This window comes from Chenopodium album, chromosome 26 (assembly GCF_948465745.1).
Source record: "Chenopodium album chromosome 26, dcCheAlbu1.1, whole genome shotgun sequence".
Taxonomy (NCBI): domain Eukaryota; kingdom Viridiplantae; phylum Streptophyta; class Magnoliopsida; order Caryophyllales; family Amaranthaceae; genus Chenopodium; species Chenopodium album.
The window spans coordinates 8,895,797-8,920,154 of record NC_137859.1 but is presented as its reverse complement, the minus strand read 5'-3'; the positions used below and the strand labels follow the sequence as shown (position 1 = coordinate 8,920,154).

Below are 24,358 nucleotides of genomic sequence, written 5' to 3'. Positions count from 1 at the left end.
AAATCAGGTGAATAGAACACACCCTAAATAAAAGTTCAATATGTAACCCTGACACATGTTTGTTAACTACTTCCTTCGTTTTTTAGATCGTTATTTTTATAATTGCGGACTCCTAGCCTTTGTTTGGTTAAGAATTTGGCCAAAAAAAGAAAAGAAATGGAGCGAGTTTTATTATTTTCCCATGTTTGATGTAATAAATGATATGGGAATTAGTAGGAAATGGAAGGGGAAGGAAAGAGTCTTTACAAAAAAAATTCACTTTCCTTGTTCCCAACATTGAAGGAATTTGAGAGGAAAGAGAAAAATCAAAAAAAAAAAAAAAAAAAAAAAAACTTTCTCTTCCCTTCAATTCCATACATTTACCAAACATCTACAAATAAAATCCTTTTAATTTTCTTCCATTCTCTTCCTTTCCTTTATTAATATTAAATCAAAAAAAGGGTTCCATATACCTAACACATTTGTTTATTGCTGTATTATTATTTTAAAAAACATTTGTAGGGGACATGATTCACAATAATATTATTGTGAAGTCTATACGCGCACAACGAACATGAAGTTAAACATAATGACCCTAATTTTAACATAGTGACCTTTTTAAAACTTGTGTGACCTCTAATAATATTATGAATGGAGTTTATACGTGTTGTTTATGGTAAAAATACCCTAGGTACGTGGCCCAATCTCATAGTGACACTTGGCCCAATAAGAAGGCGACACGTGGCACTATAAGAGTGTGACACGTGTCCACTTGACAGGGTGACACATGTCAGCTATCTTTAAATACACAATACAACATCATAAAGAGAAAAAGGCCCTGGTTACATCAGGCCCAAATCCCGAGAAACCCTTGAAAGCCATAAAACGGCGCCCCCCATGACACGTGGCGACCCCTGATTGCGCAGCCAATCACGTCACGACATTCTAGGGTACAAACCCTAGAGGGGCACACGTTCCCACCCCTATAAATACCCCAATCATTTATGATGGGAGGGGTGGATTGTGACATAACATAAACATAGAGCATTAAAGAGCTCCAACTTCTCTCTACTTTCTCTCTCTCTAGCTTTTCCGATTTCCGATCACTAACTTGATCGTCGGAGGCGAATATTCCGATCACCGGAATATTCGTTGTTTTGCAGGTGTCCGAGTCTCATTGTCAGTAGAGCGTGACCAGTATCCGAGGAGATCACAAAAAACCCCGAAACATTTGGCGCCGTCTGTGGGGATACTCGTCCGTTATGGCAATAGATGGTCAGACACCTAATTCTGGTCCTCGTCCAGGCGAGGACGGATATGTAGAAGACATACGTACTACCATACATTCAAGCAATCCTTTGACTGCCTCATTTGAAGAGGCCGAACAACCTCCTGTTACCCCAGCTACCCTAATGGCCGAGCTGACTAAGCTCCGCAAAGAGTTGGTCGCTAACCAGCAAAAGGGGGGAGGAGGTACTTCCAAGAAAGCAAACAACAAGACCAATGCAACTGATGCTGGTAACACCCCATTCCGTCGTCCGCACGGAAGGTCTCCCCGAGTCCCACGGACCAACTTCTCTAGCCTGTTGACGAAAACACAGTCAGCTGGGGGGAGGGGCAGACAGCCGAAAAGAGTTGAAACTGAGCCGTCACAGCATTTCAAAGACGCAAGGAATTACATTCGGCACAGGCAAAGGGAGAGGGCCGCATATTCTGACACGGCCTCTACTCCAACCATGCCGGATGAAGCCTCCAACCAATCTTTCTCACAATACACCAACACGGCCGTTTCCAGCAGAAGTCAAGCCGCTCACACTATTACTCCCATTCCAGTTTAGCCATCACAATATCAGCCCCCTCAAGTATTCAATGGGTTGATACAACCAACTCCCCAGGTCTTTGGGCAATATGGGCCGTATGGCCAGGTGTTCGGCCAGGCTCCCTACCTGACTGGAACGTCCGCTCAGCCTTAGCCCATTGATTGGCAGATGCGTTTGTTGAATTTGGGAGACAAGCCGCCTCCGTTTTCGCAAGACATACTAGCGTCCCCTCAACCAGCAAAAGTGAAGAGTGTATTAGTGGGTGCCTATGATGGTACGGGCAACCCAGAGGAGCATATTACCTCGTACAGGAATTTGATGTACTTGCAAAGTGTAGATGATGCTACATGGTGCAGATGCTTCCCGGCCACTCTTAAGGGGGTGGCCCAGGATTGGTTTAACAGCCTTCCGTCCGGATGCATAAATTGCTTTACTACCCTCAGTTTGTTGTTTGTGGGAAATTTCTCATACAACATCCCACCAAGAAAGACAAGTCTCAACTTGGCAACAATTGTTCAAGGGAAGAACGAAGGACTACGCTCATACGTCCAAAGATTTAACCAAGAGAAAGCCCAAATTCATAATCTTTCGGACGAAATGGCATACTCAGAATTTCTCCGGGGATTAAGGCATAATGGTTTTAAGTTTGATTTGGTAAGGAAAAAGATTCGGTCATACGCAGGTGTATTGCGGGAAGCCGAAGCCTATATTGAGGCCGCGGACTTTTGTTCGCTCACCAAATCAGAACAGCCGGCCAAGGGGGCTGAAAAGAAGCAATCTTCTCAGCAAGACTCGGCCGGCCGAAAGAAAGAAGGAAGCAAAAGAAAAGAAATTTGGGTAGCTGATGACAAGCAACCCAAGTCAAAGAAAAGCAAGACGTACGAGCCTCAGTATGAGTTCAACAAGGATAGCTACTCCATTTTGATGCAGATAAAGGACAAGTTTGAGTTTGAGAAGCCTCAGCCTTTGAGAGGCTCGGCCCAGTACAGAAACAAGAACAAGTATTGTCATTACCACAAGGATGTAGGTCATGACACGAACGATTGTATCAATCTGAAGAGGCTGTTGGATAAGTTGGCCGATAAGGGTCTGCTGAAACCCTATGTGACCAAGTCCAAATTCACCTTCAAACGGACAGACAACACGTCCGAGAAAAAGCAACAAAGTGATAAGAAAAATGACAAGGAAGATGATGGGAATAACACTGATTCAGGTTTTGTGGCCGTGATATCAGGAGGCTTTGTTTCAGGCGGCCCTACCATGAAAGGAATCAAGCGGGATGCTCGAAATTTGTCAAATGTGATGCAAACGGACGCCGTTAAGGCCGAGCCATTTCCTGAAGTGATCATAAGTGAGGCTGACCGTGGAGAGGTCAGGGCTTTGCACAATGATCCCATGATCTTTGTCATGAAGATAGCAAATTTGAAGGTGGGACGAATATTGATTGATACGGGCAGTTCGGCCGATATCATCAGCCTGTCTGCCCTAAGGAATTTAAGCTTCCCAGAAGATGCTCTCCAGGATATCACTCACCCCTTGGTAGGATTTGGGGGGAATGTCATTCATCCGGTCGGACGGATTGATTTCCCAATCCGTTTCGGGCAGAAGGGAGAGGGGAGAGACATGGTCGTCCGCTTCCTTGTTGTTAAAGAGTTGACCGGCTACAACGTCATCCTTGGCCGCCCCACTCTGAATGCAGCCAAGGCGGTCATAGTGCCTCACTTAATGTTGTTGAAGTTTGAAAGGTCGGACGGAAAAATTGGAACAATTCAAGGAAGTTAGAGAATGGCTAAGGATTGTAATCAGCTGGCCGTGAAGCCAACAGCGCGCGGCCCAAAACTGTCCGAGCCAAAGGAAGAAGGAACCTCACTCCCAGCATACCAGGTCGGCCAGAAGCGTAAGGCGGCCAGGGCAGAAGAAGCCTAGCAATTAATGACTGTCGGCCGGCCAGATGAGTTGAGACCCCAGTCGGCCGGCAGCCACCAGGATATAGTGCTTGACTCCAACCACCCAGAACGGACAGTTAGTGTTGGCACTATAGCTTTGGGATTGCTTGGGGATGAGTTAGTTCAGCTTTTAAGAGAATTCAAAGATGTGTTTGCATTTGAAGTTGGTGAAATGCCAGGGATAAGTCCTGACCTGGCCGTGCACAAGTTGGCCGTGAATCCTTTGATAAAACCTGTCCGCCAGAAGAAGAGGAATCACGGAGAAGAGAGGAATCAGGCGGCCGCAGTAGAGGTGAAAAAGCTACTGGACGCCGGTTTCATTCGGCAATGCTTCTACCCAGATTGGGTGGCCAATGTAGTTCTTGTGAAAAAGCCGAATGGGACTTGGAGGATGTGTGTGGATTACATGGACTTGAACAAGGCGTGTCCTAAGGATAGCTTCCCCTTGCCTAAGATTGACCGTTTGGTTGACTCTACGGCCGGACACGCCCTAATGAGTTTTATGGACGCATACTCCGGATTCCACCAAACTCCTTTGTGGGAAGAAGATCAAGAAAAGACAGCGTTTGTGACTGAGCAGGGGTTGTACTGTTACAAAGTCATGCCATTCGGCCTCAAGAAGGCCCCTGCTACCTTTCAGAGGCTTGTTAACACAGTCTTTAGAGACCAGCTCGGCCGGAACATGGAGGCGTACATTGATGACATGATTGTCAAGTCAAAAGAGTCGGCCGACCATCTCAAGGATCTACGAGAAACGTTCACCGAACTCAGGCGGCATAAGATGATGTTAAATCCAAAGAAGTGTGTATTTGGTGTTGAGTCCGGCAAGTTTCTCGGATTTTTGATTGACCAACGTGGAATTGAGGCCAACCCTGAAAAAATTCAAGCCGTCCTTGATATGAAGTCTCCAAGAACAATTAGGGAGGTGCAAAGACTGACCGGCTGTTTAGCAGCCCTTGGAAGATTTTTGTCAAGGTCAGGGGATAAGTGCCGTTACTTTTTTCAAACCATTAAGAAGAAATCCATGTTCGAGTGGACAGAGGAGGTCGAGGAAGCATTCGTACAGTTGAAAAGTCACTTGCATACATTGCCTCGCCTCGTCAGTCCGCTCAAGAATGAGAAGCTATATATCTATCTTGCCATCTCTGAACATTATCTAAGTGTCGTCCTTCTTGCTGAGAGGGACGGCCATCAGGTCCCGGTGTATTTTATCAGCCATGTACTTCACAATGCTGAGCTTAAGTACCCCCCCAATTGAAAAATTTGGCCTGGCCTTGTACATGGCATCAAAGAAGCTGCGGCCGTACTTTTTGGCACATTCAATTGTGGTCTACACAGACCAACCTTTGAAGAGGTCGTTCTCAACGTTAGAAGCAAGTGGTCGCATGCTTAAGTGGGCTTTGGAACTCAGGGGCTTTGACCTTGTGTTTGAACCAAGGAAGGCAATCAAGGGGCAAGCTTTTGCGGATTTCTTGGCTAAAATGACTCGGCCTGATCTTCAGCCGGCTGGGGACCAAGTCTGGAAAGTGTTTGTGGATGGTAGTGCAACAGCGACCGGGTGTGGTGCTGGTGTCATATGTGAATCTCCTGAAGGAGACAAATATGAGTATGCGTTGAGATTTCAGTTCCAAGCGTCAAACAATGAAGCTGAGTACGAAGCATTGTTGGCCGGCCTAAGGATGTGTAAAGCGGCCGGGGCAACCAAAGTTGAAGTGTGCTCGGACTCCCGGCTAATAGTCCACCAAGTCAATGGTGGCTTCGAAGCTAGGGAGCCGGCCATGATGAAGTACATGCAGCTAGTGAAGGATGAGGCCGAGTGCCTAGAACATTTCTCTCTCAGACAAGTTCCTCGATCAGAAAATCATCAAGCGGACGCGCTCTCCAAATTGGCTTCCTCGGCATCATGTGATACTCCAAGATCAGTGTTTTGGGAGGTAAAGGAGAAAAGGAGTATTGATGCCGAGCCCGTTCAGATAATAGATAGAAGTTCAACCTGGATGGACGAAATTATTTCCTATCTAAGGGATGGAATACTTCCGGACGACCTAAAAGAGAGTTGGCTAATGAAGAGGAGAGCGGCCTGGTTCGAGATGAAGGATGGGGAGCTATTCAAAAGAGCTTTTGTGAAGCCTTATCTTAAATGTATAACTCCTGAAAGAGGGCATGATGTGTTGGACAACCTCCATCAGGGGCATTGTGGCTCACATATTGGAGGACGAGCCTTAGCTGAAAAAGCGACACATTTGGGATATTACTGGCCGAGCTTGAATACGGACGCCATGCAAATGGTGAAAAAATGTGACAAGTGCCAGAGGTTTGCAACCCTTATTCATCGTCCAGCAAATAGTCTATCAGCCATCAGTAGTCCGCTTCCTTTTGCTAAATGGGGCATGGACATTTTGGGGCCGTATACTCCTGCATCCGACCAGAGACGATATGTACTAGTGGCAGTAGACTACTTTACTAAATGGGTTGAAGCTGAGGTCGTCCGGGGCATCAAATGGACGGATGTGTCAGCCTTCATTTGGAAGAGCATAATCACTCGGTATGGGGTACCTCAGTCAATGGTGTTCGACAATGGACCTCAGTTTGAGACGCGCCAACTCAAGGAATGGTTGGGGGACCAGGGCATAACTCATTGTTTTGCCTCAGTCGGCCGACCACAAGCCAATGGCCAAGTTGAGGCCTATAACAAGTTGATTTCAAATGGGATCAAGCGCAAGCTTGAAAAGGCGGGCGTCCTATGGGCAGATGAGTTGGTTAATGTGCTATGGTCCATACGGACAACAACAAAGAGCTCAACAGGGGAGACTCCATTCTTTTTGGTCTATGGAGCTGAGGCTGTACTCCCAATTGAAATGTACGAGCCCACTTTGCGGGTAATGCTCTATGATGAATCGGCCAATTGGGAGGCCATGAAGACCGCTCTAGACTTTCTTCCAGAAGCTAGGGGCAATGCGGCGCTTAGACATGAAATTTATCGCTTAAGGATGACAAGGGCATATAACCGTCGAGTGTCTAAGCGGCCACTCAAAATGGGGGATCTAGTGTTGAGGAAAATGGAAGCTGTTGGCCGTGCCAATGAGGACGGCAAGTTGACCCCAAACTAGGAGGGGCCGTACCGAATCAGGGAAGAAGTCCGAGACGGCACATATCGCCTTGAAGCAATCGATGGCCGTCAGATCCCACGGACATGGAACACTGACAATCTGAAGAAATATCATGTTTAAGTTTCTCTAAGTACTTAGCCAAAAAGCTGTGTATACAGCTAGGTCTATTGACTGAGCCATATAATCAAAGTCATATGGCCGTAAAATGTACTTTCGACAAAATTAATGAAAAGTCAAGCATTGTTGAACTATTTTGCTATTTTACTTATCTTTATTTGCATATTATGATTTGTAATTAAAGGCCGAGTGAAATGACTTACTAAGTTGCTTCCAATATAGCAACACGGCTTATCAGTCTTACTGAGTGGCCGAAGCCAAAAGGAAGCAAGATTGCTTCCGATGGAGCAATTCGGCCACGAAAAAAAAAAAAAAAAAACTGATTCAATTCAGAGAACAATGCGTCCGCACCAATTCAAGGCGGACGGCTGAGGCAAGGTACTTTGAACTTGTTTAAAAAGCAAGTGTCCTCTACAAATAGGGCAAGGGCATACCTAGGCGTTTAGCCCGGCCGAGTCAGGAATCTCTAAGTTGAGATAATACTTGGGATTTCTAGGGTACGTCCGAGCGATAGATTCAACGGACTACTCGTACAAAGATAGCTGAACGGCCAATTAAATTGATTCGGTGCTTCACCTAGTCCAAGGGCAATCATTACTATGATTTGATTAACTTGCTAGTCGTCATACCCTTTAAGGCATAAAAACTACCAAGTTAATCAAACATCTTAGAGTATGGACTAGGCGAACACCGAATAAAGGGGCATACCCCTAGGAGCGTACAAAAAAGCATAATATTGAGACGTACGAAAAACATTCAAAAAGCACAACATTGCAAAAAAATTGCTAAGTATAAAACAGAATTAAAGAACCGCTCAACGGGCGGACGAAATCTTCATTAAACTGACCACGCAAAAGGCGGCCGAAATGTTTACAAAACCGCTCAAATAGGCAGCCTCAAAATAAGAACAAAAAAAAGAGTACAGAATAAGCTAAGTAAAGTAAAGCTGAAAAAAGAAGAAAAAGCTGGGTAGCTGAGCAGACGGTTGCTGGAGGACCTGAGCTCTACTTAGCCGTATCATCCTTGGCAGGCTCCTCCGCAACCTTGGCGTCTTCGACCGGAGCGGCATCACCGTCCGCCTCCTCCTCCTCATCCTCTCCCTCCCTCACGTCCTCTCCGGACTCGGGAGAAGTAACTACCAGCTCTGGAGGAGGCTGGCCGGCCTTCTTCGCCTCTTCCCTGAGGCAGACATAGTTCAGCCGCTTCTTGAAGCGTTCTTCATAGTATGCGGCCTCACCATCATCCACCATCAGCTCGAAGGCATCGAAAAAGTATGCCCTAAGCCTGTCTTCGGCATTCTGCTCAATGCGGACGATTTCCTCCGCGCTGGGCGGCCGAGGAGCTTTTAGCTGCTCAGCATAGTCCGAAACGGACTTCCTCAAGGCCTCAACCTCGGACTTCAGCGCGTCCGCTTCGTCCAAAGCAGACTTAAGGTTGGCTTGGGCCAACTTCAGCTCACTCTTCAAGGCCTCAGACGCCTCGAAGCCCAGCCTCCATTTCTCTTTCTCCAGGACGGCCTCGTCCCTCTCAACCCGCATGGCCTCCCTGGCCAAGGACTCCTCTTCGAGTGTCTTGCCCAGTTTGACCAGGTCTTCAGTTTGCCGCGCCGCCTTGTCGGCCAGCGCGGTTATTTGGGTCTCAAAATGCACCCTTTGGACGGCGGTCGTCCCCGTCACAGCATCCTCGGCCTTCCTGATTTCGAGCCAAGCCTGCTTCAGCCGCTCGTTCTCTTTATCCTTCCATTCAAGAAAGGCGTTCAGGCGGAGGAAGAGCTGCGGACAGAAGAAGGAAACTTAGTCAAATATAGAAAAATTTGCTAAGTGCTAGAAAGAAAAGGTATAGAGAAAAGGAGACGTACCTCAGCAGTACAGTTGAGCATAGGGCCGAGGAAGCCCTCATTGATTCCCCGCAGCTTATCACGCTGCACTTGGGGAACCGCGCGAACCATGGCCTCGCGCATGGCCTTCCTGTCCGCGCCAGTCAGTGACTGGCCGGGCAGCCTCATTTGCAACTCCTCTGAGATGTCTGCGGACGACCGGACAAGAAGAGTTAGCTAAAATTTACAAGTACAAGTAAATCAAATGGTACAAGAATAAGGAAGAAAGGCTAACCAGTGGAGAAGCTTGGAGGAGAGAGATTGATGGGAGGGGGCGGCAAAGAGGCTTCCCCCTCGTTGTCTAAACGGCCAGCAGTGTCACTGGCCGACTGACTGGCATTTAGCCAATCAGATTTTTTAACTACCTCGACATGCGGAGTCGAGATGGAGCCGGTCATTTTTTCCGGGGATGACTTACCCCCATCGTCCAGTGGGACAGACGAATCGTGGACCTGATCAGCAATAGGTTCCACGGGCTTGGAGACCCCGCTTTGTGTCAGCCGGGGCTGTTCTCCTTGAGACTGCGTTGTAGCAGTCTGCGACTTTGCCTTGGCCGCGGATTTTGAAGGCGTCCTGGTTGCAACCGTCTTCCTCCTTTTAGATGCGTTCGCATCTGGAGTGGACGAAGCCGGCTGCTTCCTCCTTGCCTTCGGAGTAGAAGAAGACTGTAAAAACACAAGCAAAGTTAGAAAAATTTCAACAAGGCAAAGAACGTGTTAGCGTCCGTGTAAAAGTGGGAAAGAGCCCCCTTCCAATAGGCCTGAACGGACGAAATGCGTCCATGCAAACTCGGGAAGCAGGCTCCTCCCAATACAGCAGAACGGACAATGAGAAAAGAAAGACTCAAAAAATAAACTAAGTGTTTACCTCCTTGATTTGCTCGTACATCTTGAAACGAGCCTTGTATCGTGCAATGTCCACCTCGGACATTGCCACCTCCCCCTTCTGAGCCTGGTCAAGCATCGCGTACGCCTCCGCTGCAAAGAGAAAAAAGCAAAGTGTTAGAATATTTTTCTAAAAAAACTCTACGTGCGTACAAAAGGTTTATATATCTAAGTGTCCACCTTGGGGCATGTTCTGGTACAGGCCGTACGCAGACATAAAGGTAGTGTCCCTAAGCCAATTGGCTAGAGGAACCCAATGGCGAGGGACATGTTCAGTTTTGTTACCCCGCTTGACCCGATTGACCTTGAAATATTCAAGTTGGTGTTCTTGGCTTGGATGGATGGGCGGCTTGTCAGGCTTGTGATCCCCGCGTCCGAGCTAAATGGGATCTAGACGGCACTTGTTCATGCGAAGGTTGAACTCCGCATCCTTTGTTTTGATGCGGTAGAAACGGTGCTTCCAGTCCCTCCATTTGCTGAAACGGTCGACCACAACCATGTAATCCCTAGTCGCACTCAAGACGAGCCAACCATCCGTATCTTTTTCCAGCCGTGTAAGTGAGTGCATCTCACAGAAGACCGCAAAGTGTGGCGTGAAACCCTTACAGATGCACATCACTAAGTACCCAAATATATTTAACCAACTATTTGGCGTCAGATGGAAAAGGCTAATGTCATACTCGTCCAGAACTGTCCGGACAAATGGATGAAGAGGGAAGCGAAGGCCTACATCCAAGGCGGCCCTATACACGCAAAAAGCCCTTTTGCGCGGCTTCTCATCATCCCAGGTAGCCACAGCAATGGCTTTCCTAGGGACTTGTATTTCAAATCCCTCCTCCAGATGGAGGGACTCCTTGTACTCCTCAAACTCCTTCTTCAGGAACTTCAGGACCGTCTCTCCAACTGTACAGGCATACGGGTCCCTAAAGTTATCAATGTTGGCGACGTTTTCTTCGGCCGCCGCCTCACCTTCGGCCGTCTCACCCACGGCCTCTTTCTCAACTTCTTCTTCTTCCACTTGGTGAGAAGGGGCACTCCCAAACTCTGAAGACAGCACCCTGTCCAAGTCTGCTGCCTCAGCCGAGCTTCGGCCTCTTGAGCTATGTACGCCCATGGAAGAAGGAACGCCCTCCTCAACTAATGGACGCTTGCCTTTGTCTTTGGCAGCGTCCGCCTGATTTCCCGAAGGAGGAGCGTTGCGAATAGGCAGGTCGGACGGTTCACTAATTGAGATTCCTGTCATGGGTCTGTCCGCCCCGCCCAGTTGAAGTAGAGGTTGAGAGGAAGAGGGGACGGACGAACCAGCAGCGTCCGCCCCAAGATCGGTAGGATGGTCTTTGCAGGCTACCAGTTCGGCCCCATCCATGACTAAACTGGCAAATTGAGGGAACCTAAGTCCCGGAGCAAGAGTGGACGAGGCGCCTTGAGCTTGTTGGCGTTCCTCGAAAGAAGAAGTGACCTCCACGGCCAAATGATGAGAGCCAGTGGAGGCGGTCGTTGTTTGGGTGGTGGAGGTAGTCTCCACCTCCATGGTACTTGGGTTATTAGGGTCATAAGGGACCTAGGGTGAACCAGACTACCGTCTGGGTTCCTGGCCGCATGAAGATCGCGCGTACGCATTGTTCTTGCCATTGCCTGTGGGGACAGAGAAGAATAAGTGGGGGTGAGTATGTATGCATCAGACATAGACTCACTCCAAGGAGGAGACAACTCTTCTCCGTCCACTCTAGACTCCTCAGTCCCAGGCGAACGGCCGGCCTCATGAGGAGAGTCGGACGAAGCCGAGTATGGATCCAGAATTGAAGTAAAGAAAAAAAGAAAAACACAAGAAAAGAAAGAAGTGTAGACGGCCTACCTGTGTACGTTCTGAAAACTTCGAAAGTGTTCTTGGTGTTGTTGAAGATTGACCGGAAAACTCAAAAAATGCCCGGACAACTCAAACTCACGGCGGCGCTCTTGAAGATTAAAAGGAAAATCACTTTCTCTCACTAGACTGCTCTAACTTCTCTCTAGAATTCACAATTGGGTAAAGTGTGAAAATGAGAATTCACTTCCCATATTTATAGAATGAACTTATGGGGGCAAAATGGTAAAACCATCTTTCCCGCCTAAACATTCAAACGGTAATTTTTTGAGAAATTACTCGAAGAAAGGGACAAAATGACGTTAGGGTTCTGTTAACTTGTGAAAAAATCAGACGGACAATTGACGGCACGTCAAAGCGAGTTGAAGTGAGTTAAGTCACAAATTCAAGAGATTTACACCTTCAATACTTAGTCTCCAGAACTTAAAAATATCTAAGAGGAAAATGCGTCCGCCCAGTTCCCAGACGTTTAGTCCAAAGGGGAAAGTTCAGACGTACGCAGCATGATGAAAGAACCATAGAGTACGCCTGAAATCAAGGAAGCCCAATCCATTTCAAAAATATGTGGACGCTCTGGGTAGTTAGGAGATAAGCTCCTCCTAGAGTATCAGAACGTCCAGACCAAAATAGGAGGACGTCTAGTCCCACTGCTGAGGCCGCTCTGGGTGGCTAGGAGATAAGCTCCTCCCAGAGTACGAGAGTGTCCAGACTAAAAAGCAAGGATGTTCATTTTAAATGTTGTGGACGCCCTGGGTAGTTAGGAGATAAGCTCCTCCCAGAGTATGAGGACGTCCAGTCCAAAAAATGCGGACGTCCCGATGAGCTAGGAGATAAGCTCCTCCCAGAGCATGAAGACGTCCAGCCCAAAGTATGTGGATGTCCAAATGAACCAGGGGTTAAGCCTCTCTCAGAGTACGAGAACGTCCAGTACAAAGTATGGACGTCCAAATGAGCAAGAAGACAAGCTCACTCCAGACTACGAGGACGTCCAGAAAAAAATATACGGACGTCCAGGTAGCAAAGAGAGCTTTGAGTCCAAAGTATATGGACGTCCAGGGCAGATGGGAGGTAAACCCAACCCAGAGTACCAGGACGTCCAGAATGCAAGATCAGAGGAGGCGGCCAGTAAGTGTACGAGCCACCCCCTCTGAGGGGCAAATGTTTAGGGTAAAAATACCCTAGGTACGTGGCCCAATCTCATAGTGACACTTGGCCCAATAAGAAGGCGACACGTGGCACTATAAGAGTGTGACACGTGTCCACTTGACAGGGTGACACATGTCAGCTATCTTTAAATACACAATACAACATTAGAAAGAGAAAAAGGCCCTGGTTACATCAGGCCCAAATCCCGAGAAACCCTTGAAAGCCGTAAAACGGCGCCCCCCATGACACGTGGCGACCCCTGATTGCGCAGCCAATCACGTCACGACATTCTAGGGTACAAACCCTAGAGGGGCACACGTTCCCACCCCTATAAATACCCCAATCATTTATGATGGGAGGGGTGGATTGTGACATAACATAAACATAGAGCATTAAAGAGCTCCAACTTCTCTCTACTTTCTCTCTCTCTAGCTTTTCCGATTTCCGATCACTAACTTGATCGTCGGAGGCGAATATTCCGATCACCGGAATATTCGTTGTTTTGCAAGTGTCCGAGTCTCATTGTCAGTAGAGCGTGACCAGTATCCGAGGAGATCACAAAAAACCCCGAAACACGTGTCATATGAAGTTATGTTGAACCTAATGACTCTAATTTTAACATAATGACCTCTATTTTTAAATATTGTCCATTAAATTAAATTTTTCACTAAAACTAAAATAACTTCTTATAACATTTATAATAATAAAACTAGTTTTTAGGCCCAAGCGATGTCCCGAGTAATTGCATTATTTCCATGATAAAAATCTTAACTTATATTTAAACTTTATTGAATGACATGTAATATGGCAATAGCATAATGGTTAACAGTTTAACACCTTAGAATTTAAACTAAAGGTCATGGGTCGAGTGCCACATGACTTTAGCATATGGAGTAAGAAAAATGAGAAATGTGTCACGTAGCATCTAAACTTGTTTAGGACCGGAGTTACTTATTCAAGGGTTACTTGTTTGGTTAGGGGTTACTTATTTAGGGGTTATTTATTCAAGGATGATTTGGTCGGTTAAAGGTTATTCTCACATAAAAACGTGCTAAGCGACTGAGTAAATTTAGAATAAGTAACCCATGACCGACTGAGTAACCCCGACGAAAATGCATTAACCGACTAAATAATCCTTATAAGTAACCCAATTTTTTGAGTTTTCCCCACCCGATTCACCGGAGCTTAGCTACAACTATATTCAGATTCAACTCAAGTTGCACACCTTGGCTTATGGTAGATGGTTCTCCCAACAAGAGTTTTCAGTATTCGGTGAGGCTCAAACTCAAGACCACCCGAAGCGACATTAAGCTGTTTACCACTTAATGTGAATTAGGTGGATAAATTTTCCTCAACAAAACAAAACACTACAGTCATTGAAATTCGGAGCAAGAGATTAGAGCAAGAAAACCCGACGCAATTAGGTAGTCTTTGTAATCAACCAATTTTAAAGTGTTCAACTTTTCCCAGAAATCGAATTGAAGTATCCCTCCAGGTAGATTATACTTGTCTTAATTTCCTTCTTTCACTGCTTAACTCAACTCTTTTGAATTCAGATTAATTTCGATAAAAATTATGAACAATTCAATTTGTTTTTGTGTTGCTTTAAATCATATGACAAACCTTGGATCTACCATTGAAGAATTAATGTAATTTGGGTTTGTGAATTTTGTATTCGATTTGTGTTATAGGATTTCCAAGAGATATGGCAAACCAGGGTGCTAAGAAGAGAAAGGAAGAGAATGCTCGTCATATGTCAAATCTTCTTCGCCTGATTATTGGGTGTAATGTAATTCCAAATTCCTTTTTTTAATTTTTAGTTTTTCTTGTTTTAGATTGTTTTTTTACCACTCATTGTAGATGTTGTGATTAGAAGCAATCAATCATCAATTGTTTGGATTTAATTTTTTTCATTTTTGGGAAATTCTTTATCTCATGGTTAATCAGTATTAAGGGTTTGTTCTATTCACCTATACTTTGACATAATTGAACTTATTTTAGCAGTAATTTGAAGCTGAACTTGTAATATAATGCGCCTTCTATCAATATTATTGAGGGTCATCAAAATTTACAACCTGCCGTTTGATAATTTGATTTACATGATGCTTGAATCTTTCCTTTTTAATGCCTTTCAAGAGGTTCCTTTCGATTCGAGGTATTGATTGTAGCATTGCTTCAAATGTTATGCTTAATGGTTCTTCATACTCGTTAAATTTTATTCTGGTTGTTTCTTGTGACATGACATCGTTGCTTGGTTGTTTCAATTTTTCTCTTAGAACTGCTTTTTCCTTTATATGACTAATATGAGGGCTAACTCTTCATTAGTGTTCTGAAGAGCAATTGCATTCTAGGGAGCTTCGTCTTTTCATGATGAAACTTTAGGTGATGGATTATGATCCCTGCAGTGGACTTTCAGTATTTGGTGTTACACTCTGCTAGGAAAGCTTTCGACTTGAGTTAAGATTTCACACTACACTCAGTCCTGAAATTATCTACCCAAAATGTGGTGTTAATAGCAATTAGAACTATATATATTAATATCTGTAGAAAGTAGCTATGATATAAACTCACCTTGTCCAACTTTATATTAAGCTATTGCATCAAGAGTTCAGCAGGGGTAATGGGTCAGTACTTATTGTTAGAATGCAAAGCTTTGCGAAAACTTACAATGGTTATAACTGGACTTCATCAGTAGACACCTTATTCACCTAGTCCTCAGCCTCAGACATTATTTTTTTCCCTTTTCCAACTCTTTGCTGTCTCTAGAAATAAAAATTTCAGGGAAGACCACATGTGTTCAATCAATTTGCTAGAAGAGGAAGAAGAAAAAATCTAGATCATCCAGAGGAATGAGCTGGAACTGCAGTTACTCGTATGAAACACGACAATGACTATGATCATCCTAGGGAATGTGTCGAACGTAAATAAATGAGGAGGGCAGAGGGAGTAGGTAGGTATTGAATAGTGTTTTGTTACATAGGGAATGTGTCGAATGTAAATAAATGGGGAGGAGGGCAGAGAAAGTTGAAGCCTCAAGCTACTAATTTTGTAAGCCACCAATTCAGCTTTAATTAAAGAATTAATCTTTCCCTTAAATTATGATTCTTTTCTGCTTGCGCGTATGTGACCAAGGTGCAGAATCCATTGACATTGTCCTTTTGTGTATGCCGTGTCTTTTCCCCCCCAGGTTGTATGGCTTGTACTTCATTCTTTTGTGAAGCTTTGTCTCTTAATTACTTGTTTAGTTATTCATTCAATGATTTCATTTGAGTTTTGCTGTTGATCCATTAATGAAGTGGGGAAAGAATTATTGATGCAATAATCTGACAAATATAGTTCTCATCATCCAGGTTGCTTACATTTTGGTGAGGATGGTTTTTTATTATTCTTCTTTCACATGGAAGCACTGGATTGGTTTGATATTGACATCTTTGGCTTATGCAATGCCTTATAAACAACTTGCTAGTATGGCCAAACCAGCTTACACAAATGATGGCGAGCTTATTGATGGTGGTTTTGATATGAGTACCGGAGGAGTTTGTGGGTATGGTTACAGTATGTCTTCATTTCTCAGTTTAATACCTTTTGCCTTTTCTTGTTGTTCATTTACCCCTCCCCACCCCCCCACCCCCCCAACAAACAAAGAAAAAAAATAAAATGAAGTGTGCTCTGGTGCTATGTTTACAATCTGATTTCCATAATTTTCTGTACGAATGACTAGATAAAGTTTCTGTTTGTGACATTACAAAATGGCTTTTCGATTTTTCTTGTCTTTGCTGAATAACCTAGTTCCAAATGTTAAAAAGGGACTTTTCCTGAAATAAATGTTCACTATGCATTGCAGGTATTTGCATGACATAATCTACATTACAAGTTTCATTCAGATTGCCTCGCTCATCTCCGACAAATTTTGGTATGCATATTTAGTGGTAAGCCCTATCGCCCTGATTTTTGTATGTGTGTTTCTGTTAATGTGTTTTGGAGGGAGGTGGTAGAAATCAAAGTTTTCTCATTCTTGTGTTTTTGTGCTTGAGAGAACTCACTAAGCTCCTTATATTTCTTGATCCATTTAAACCTTGATGTTGATAGATATAGCTTGGGGCATCTTGTTATTTAAGGTATTATTAGTGTGGCATGTGCTGGGCAGCTTCAAAATTTCAGATCTGGCATTGTTTAAGCTGTGTTTACAATAGTGATGCAGAACATAGCCATGAAAGGAAATTTTGATGTAGGAATCGTATTATCTAGAAGACTTTGTATGAAGTCTTGTACTCCGTAGTTCATCATGGCTATGGAGTAATTGATTAGGCCTTTTTTCCTATGCTTTGAATAAATATTAACCCTTTGTTTGGATTGAAGAAAATGGAGGGATGGAGTCTTTCATTAAAATAACAATTGAGGAAGGAAGAGAATTGGAGGGGAGAGAAATGGAGGGATTAAATTGTAAGAAATTGACCTCTCCAACAATTGAGAGATTTGGAAGGAAAACTCATAATTCTTCCGCTCTGCTTCCCCTTCCCCTTCCCCTCCCTCCCCTTCTTTTTCTTCCCCTTACTTTGTCCAAACACACTGTAGATGACATCATCGTAGACCATATTGTTATGTGATCAGCTTTTTAATAGGCTGTTTCCCACTTAATGTAGCAAATGAGGTTTCTCAAAGGACTCAAACTATAAATACAGGAAAACATGATTTATTTATTTATTTTTGGTTTACGCTAGTTCAGCTCCTAGGCAATATAAGTTTCGAGACTCTGTAACCAAAAGTTTCAGGATGCACCACCCTTTCCACCCTGCAGTTTCTAGTTTTCTCTTGTTTTGGGGGCCTGCCCCCTCGGCTTCACCAAAAAATACCACCCTTTCCACCCTGTGGTTTGCTTGGTATTTTACAGGTCCTGAGTCCTGACTCTGACATGATTTATCATTCATGTCAACTGAAATACTCGGCCAAATGCAGAATCATATATGATGATAAACTTAAGCATGGTGTCAAAAAAGTTTCTCTCACTTGGTGCTCATGGTCTCGGGATGTACAAAGAATATATTGCAGTTCTTTGTCTGTCTATAGCATAATTAATTTGTTCACCAGAGTTGGGTTCATTTAGAGGATTAGAGCTCTTATTTCGCTTTGCTAGTTGTGGGCTTGTAGCAGTCTATGAAAGGATTAGTGGTATTTGACTTAAGGTCTTTTCAGCTAAATGAATTGCTCAAGGATTAGTGGTATTTGACTTGAGGGCTTGTAGCAGTCTATGAAAGGATTAGTGGTATTTGACTTAAGGTCTTTGCAGAAGAGAAATAATTTAGTGTTTGTCTTCAGATATACTGCATGGTCTTTATGGAGAATTAGGATGTACTGTTTCTGATCAGACAAAAATTGATGATTCATGGCTTCTTAATAATTTCTTTTTAACATCATTTAGAAAGAAAAATACATTAATACAATTAGGTCTGTCTTCTCTCAAGACTCAAACCTAATCTTTTCCTTGCGAATCGATTGATGTTTCTCAGTATATGTTATCCTTTTTGGATGTACATAGATAATTAAGGGACCTTTTTGGTGGTATACCCAAACTGTTGGATTAAATTTTGTGATGAGGATTTGAGCTTTTGTCTAGGATTAGCGGCTTTCAGAGTTTCCGTAATACGTGATTGATGTTAATGTTGGTGCTGCTAATTTCAGTTTCTGCAAGTTTAGAACAATTGTTTTGTTTTTATATCACATATCTCGGAATGGAGACTGAACTTAACCAGAAGATTTTTGTTTTTTGACCTATGTGAGAATGTTATTAGTGATCCTGTAGATTGTGTGCATCTCTTCAAAATGGCTAAGGTTTATGAAAATTTTGCGAATATAAGCACTTCATTCTGTCATTTAAGAACATAAGTTGAAAAGAAAGAGGAGCTTCAACAAGGAGATATCTTTTAGAATTAAGTCAATATTGACTCTTAAAGCGATGCATTTCATGCTAGTTTTGTTTGTGACGAATATGGAATCTGAGATGAAGTCAGTCATTTTTCCATGGCTTTTGTCAGATTAAGGTTTGGCTGTTTTCTGTGACATAGTAACTTGAGTAATTCTGCTTCAACAAATTTTAAAATCCATTAAAGTAGTAGCTTATTCCCTGTTTCCGGAGTTTCATATATAGCTTTTGTGTAATTCAGCAATTACTTCATAGACAGCTTGTGTAATTTGTCACAATTTATCCTTTCTAAGCAACTTTGCCATTTTTCCATTTAGATACCGGGATTTGCAGCTTATAAAGCTTCTGGCTTCATCAAAGGCTTCCTGTCACACAATTCTGAGGTACCATCCCTTCTATGCAGTTTTCAGCATTTATATATTATTTGTGTATTGACAGTAGATTATATACTTCCTTTGTCCAGAGTTATTTTCACATAAGGTCTCGCCCACTTAAATAAGGCTATGATGTTATATATATCTTGTATTAGTTGTTTCATTTCTCTCCTTAATTTTTAATTACTATGAGATTGTATATGCGCCTATTTGGGGAATAACAATCTCTTTTTCTTTCCTCTATGACAACTTGTTTGCAGGGGGAAGAGGAGGACGAAAAGACTCGCAAGAAAAGGGAAAAGATGGAAAGGAAAGCTTCAAGACCCAAATTTTCCAAATCACGAACCAGATAGATCTCTTGAGGTAGTATGCTCTAGAATGCAGATTCGGTACCAACAAAAGTTCACTTAAGGTCTGTATGCTGTATTGCTGTGGTCATGGAATCTATTCAAAAAGCTCATTTACATTTTTTCATCTAGGATAAATATTAATTGGTATGGGGCTTGTTTAACTGTTGTATCCTCATCATGCAGTCTATGAGATAACCAGGAAATTCCTAGATTCTTTTAGTACCAGTGATGAAAATATTGCTAAATTATACATCTACAAGATTTTCATGTAAAGGCCTTATATCTGGATTTTGCTGTGATACGACCAAATGCCATAATTATGTTAGACAAAAGTAAAGCCATTTATTATGGTGCCTACTGTGTTCTATTAGAAATTCTTGTTGTTATGTCGTATGTCTTGTATGTTGTTATGTTGTATGTCTTGTACCTGATTTGTTTCGCTATATCATTTGACTGTCTGCTTCTGGCAATAAATTATGTAGAATGAAACTTGTAATGTAGATTATGTCAAGCAAATACGGAGTATGTAATTTAAAAATCGACTTTTTCCTCTTTATTTCACATATTCACTGTTTTACTGTTTCATCTATTTTGACGTTTACATTATTTATTGATGGAGTACTTACTTTGAACTTTTGAAGATGTATTTTTCTTTATAAACCCATATAAGCATAAAGAAATATAGTAATAAACTTGTTGGATTAGTGTCAATGTATATACTTCATAGTTAATTTTTGATAATTTTTTTAAGTATATGTTAGCAAATCTGCCAAAAAGAAATCATGTGAAGTAAAAAAAACTACTACCTGTCTAGTACAGAGTATGTGGTATATTTCTACATTTGAATTTCTAAGAAGAGAGAAAGACTAAGGGATACTTTATGTGTTCCATAAAGCAAATTTGTGGGATGATAGAGGGTTAGAACGCAAGATGGAAAACATTACCAAAAAGTAATTATGTAGAAGTGCATAGAACAAATATAAGCATGAGGAATGAATTTGAGAAGTGGTTAAACATTTTGAAATCCAGGATCTTGATTGTCGAAAAAGAGAGAAGAATTGTAGAAGGGATGTACATAGTCTACATACATCAAAAAGAAGTTGAATTATTAATTTATTACTATTGATGTGCCAAACACGACCAAACTTACTAAACCTAGCCACAAAACCCAAAGTTTGTCCAGCCCATCTTGTATCTTGTGTGTGACTGGCTACACAGTGTGTTCAATTGTAAAATAACAAAGTAATTGCTATAACATTTATTGAGTAATCCTTATAATATTGACCAAGTAATCCCTATAAAACTATAATACTGACGAAATAACCATGTAACACTGACCGAGTAACCATTGTTACACTGATTAAGTAACCCCTATTATGCCTGGCCACATGGTATGTGGCAAGCCATTCATAAGAGTTTGTGAAGTTTGTCTATGGTCCACATTATAGGACTTTATTATTTTAAACTAAAATGAAATAAAAATAAATGTTTAAGGGTGTACTCTATTCACCTGATTTTTAATTATCAGAACTTATGTTATCTAAATTAATTTGAAATTATTTAAAATGACTAAACTTATGAGATCTTATTAAAACTTAATTTAGTTGTAATCTGTATTTGGGTAATCCTTATCTGAACTTATTTTTTCTTAACTGAACTATACCTAAAATAAGTGAAAAGAAGGCGAATAAAACATGCCCTAAATATTACGGAGTGTTAGGCTATCATAATAAGTTGGTTGATAATAAATCAGGGTCTAGGGCAATTGAGATCTAAAGTGGCCTTGGTCCTTGATTCCTTGTTATACTTTTAGAAAATTATAAGAATGCCTTGTGGTAAATACCCTAAATGGCTCTAGACATGAATTTGCCAACTTGTGACATATATGACTGTGTCAAGACTGTCAACTATTGCAATATTTTAGCCCTTGTCAAGATTTTCTTTTGGCTTTGTTACTGCAATTAATTGCACGTATATGACTCCCAAATGAACCTTAATATATACATGAATCTTGATCGAGTGACTCATTAATTGATCATACGTAGTAATATAAACCGAACTCAATCAAAATGACAAATTTGCCGCCTCTAAGATATCTAGAGCCGTAGCCTAGATACTTTGTATTACATATGGAGTACAATTTTATTATCGATATTGCAACAGCAAAGAATTTGCAAACAGTAGTAACTATGAAAAGTATCCAAAACAAAGAAACAATAAGAGAACAGGATTTCAAAAATTGAGGAAATTTTTAGTTGTTAGGGTTTAGGGGATTGCATGGCAGATCTTAAGCCAGAAACTCAATTGAACTTATTGACTTTAACAAAAAGGTAAAAGGGAAGCTTTAAATTGCAGAAAACATTGATGTAACTAGCAGATTATAGTTGGAGAGCATAAAATGCCTAAGTTTGGTGAATAACTTGATGGATTTAACCCCACTTTCATATTCTGTGTACTGCACAAGTGTAAGAAACGTGCCTAAACCCACATACAAGATGCTAACAGGACATATTGTGAATGAGAGAGACACAATAAAAGGAAGGATTAGTCGATTAGACTTCGAAAAAGGTAGGGTGAATATCAAATAACATAATTCATCGTTGTTATGGTGTTATCTTCTCACAACCCTGTAACATACCGGCCACAAAATTTCCGAAAATGAAAATGACTATGGATAGCAATGTACTCGTATATGAATGTAGTGGTCGATTTTTCGAAAGTAACACGACATTATTGATATTATAGACTTATAGTAAGAGTTGTTACACTCGAAATTTTTTAACCCCAAATATATGTGACATATCAATGAACATAAATTAGACTCCACCAAAACTTGGATGTGTAGATTAATGTAGGGTCTCAATCTGTGTTCTGCTATATTTAGATCTCTCTTTGATGCTATTTGCTGATAAAAGTAATCTCTCACTTTTATGTTGCGGAGACTTCAAGCCTTGTACTGTCTTCTTGAGATGACATGAATTTAATTTTCCTGGTTCTGATTAAGACAATTACATTACAACTTGATTCATGCATGGATTACCTTCATATGCATTTTTAATCCATGATGCTTAAACGTCACTCTCAAACAAAAAATTCGTATACAACAGATATATAGTATACAACAGACGACATAAAACCATGTTATTTTCCCAACCCTGTTATTTTCCCAAAGACTTGGTTGGCGAATCAAACAGCCTCAATCAAGGTCTCGGCAGAAGGATCCTCATTTTTTTTTTACGGGCCCGTCGAATCCTTAAAAATGGCTATCAATGGATATAATCCATTTGGTATGAATAGTTTATCGGTTTGGGCGTGGATGTTCTTATTTGGACATCTTGTTTGGGCTACGGGATTTATGTTCTTAATTTCGTGGCGTGGATATTGGCAGGAGGATGATTATCAATTTTCGGGTGTTTGTATCTCCCATAATTTTTTTGATTTTAGAATTAAAGATCCTGATGCTCTTTCCCCGAAACTCCCGGCGGATGGCCAGTGACCTGTTAGACAAAGATAAAGTAAGAAAGATTCGAAGGATTCATTAAAAGATTCAATTTCAAATCTATTTTCTATTAAAATAAAAAATAATAGACGAGATCACAAACGTGGATTGCTCGCAGCTAAAACAAAAAAGACGTTAGAAAGCGAGAGATTATAGGACCGAGAAGCTTTACTTACACAGAACTGTTGAAGAGCACAGCAGAGAGCTCAATCCATTTTCGGAGATCACTTGTAAGTATGGTCAGGAAGATCCAAATCATTTGGAGCAGGATCTGTAGAAAAAGCATCGTCTGGTGAAGCACCTGAATCCACGGGGGCAGTCTCAACTACTTTACGTCGAGTATATACCTGTCAATCAGGACGAGGCAAACGATGCTTGGGACTAAATAGAGGAGGTGTAGTCTCACTGGTTCTTCTCCGTAATCGTAATGTACAGGTCCAAGTATGCGCTATTCCCTCCTATTCGATGCTCTCCTTGGCCTTTTCTCATCCTTCTCGTACGGGACTAGAGCGAGCTGGCTAAGAAGCATCTTCTGCTTTCTACTTTTATGTAATTTTGGGTGATTAAGTCCTATTATATACAATACACTCGTTGTACAAAATACTATTGTTATCGCTCTCTCTGTGGTGGTGGTGAATGTACAATAATTATAGCTTGAATATAACTTCACATTTCATTGGACTATTGGAGCTAGATATCAGATATGAATGCATGCATGCATGCTATTGGTAAAGTTGTAATATTTTCTTATGTTAGTCAGAATGCTTTTCTTTTAATGTGGGTGATTAATGCCCTTGAAATGACTATAACTGAACAATATGCTTAAGGCTTCCAGATGATTAAGCAGAAAATGCATGAAACTTTAATCAGAAGAAAGGTCAAAGAAGTAATGCTATTCATCAATTAGGTTAATAAAGAGATATGACTTATATATGCTATAGGACATATCAAAAATATACTCCGTACTACTTTGAATTTGAATTCGGACAGTTGTTACTTTGTATGTTTTTATTAAATCTATTTGCTTTTACATTATATTCAAAGAATCATATTGAATTATTGATTACTAATATGAAAAAATTGGGTTGGGTTGGGCCATTAGATACAAATATGTAGGCATGTTCACGGATCGGATATGTGATTTCGGATCAGATATCCGAAGACTCGGATATCAAAAATTGATATCCAAATCCGATTTGAAAAATTCGGATGATATTCGGATATCCAAAATTTTCGGATCGGATGCTTCGGATATCCATTATCCAATATTAAGTAAAATTGTTATGATTTCTTTCTAAATTTCACTAATTGTACCATTTTTTTTATCGCTAAGTTGTACAAAATATTTTAACAAAAATAGTAGTCCTTTTGCAATTAATATTATCATCAAATATATTAAGAATATTACAATAAGTTAATAATACAGGGTTAGTTTTATATGAACAATTTAAAAATTATATTATTTTAGGCTTT

At 41.6% G+C, this 24,358-nt stretch overlaps 1 protein-coding gene across 1 annotated transcript; it reads left to right on the top strand.

Moving 5' to 3' along the window:
* The first annotated feature begins 14,098 nt into the window (after positions 1-14,098).
* Positions 14,099-19,873, top strand: LOC145617557 (uncharacterized). The gene is made up of 6 exons (XM_081672272.1): positions 14,099-14,237; positions 14,434-14,531; positions 16,093-16,286; positions 16,587-16,671; positions 18,980-19,045; positions 19,297-19,873. The coding sequence occupies exons 2-6, from the start codon at positions 14,448-14,450 to the stop codon at positions 19,387-19,389; spliced, it is 522 nt and encodes a 173-aa protein (XP_081528398.1). The 5' UTR covers positions 14,099-14,237; positions 14,434-14,447; the 3' UTR covers positions 19,390-19,873.
* Positions 19,874-24,358: the final 4,485 nt, after the last annotated feature.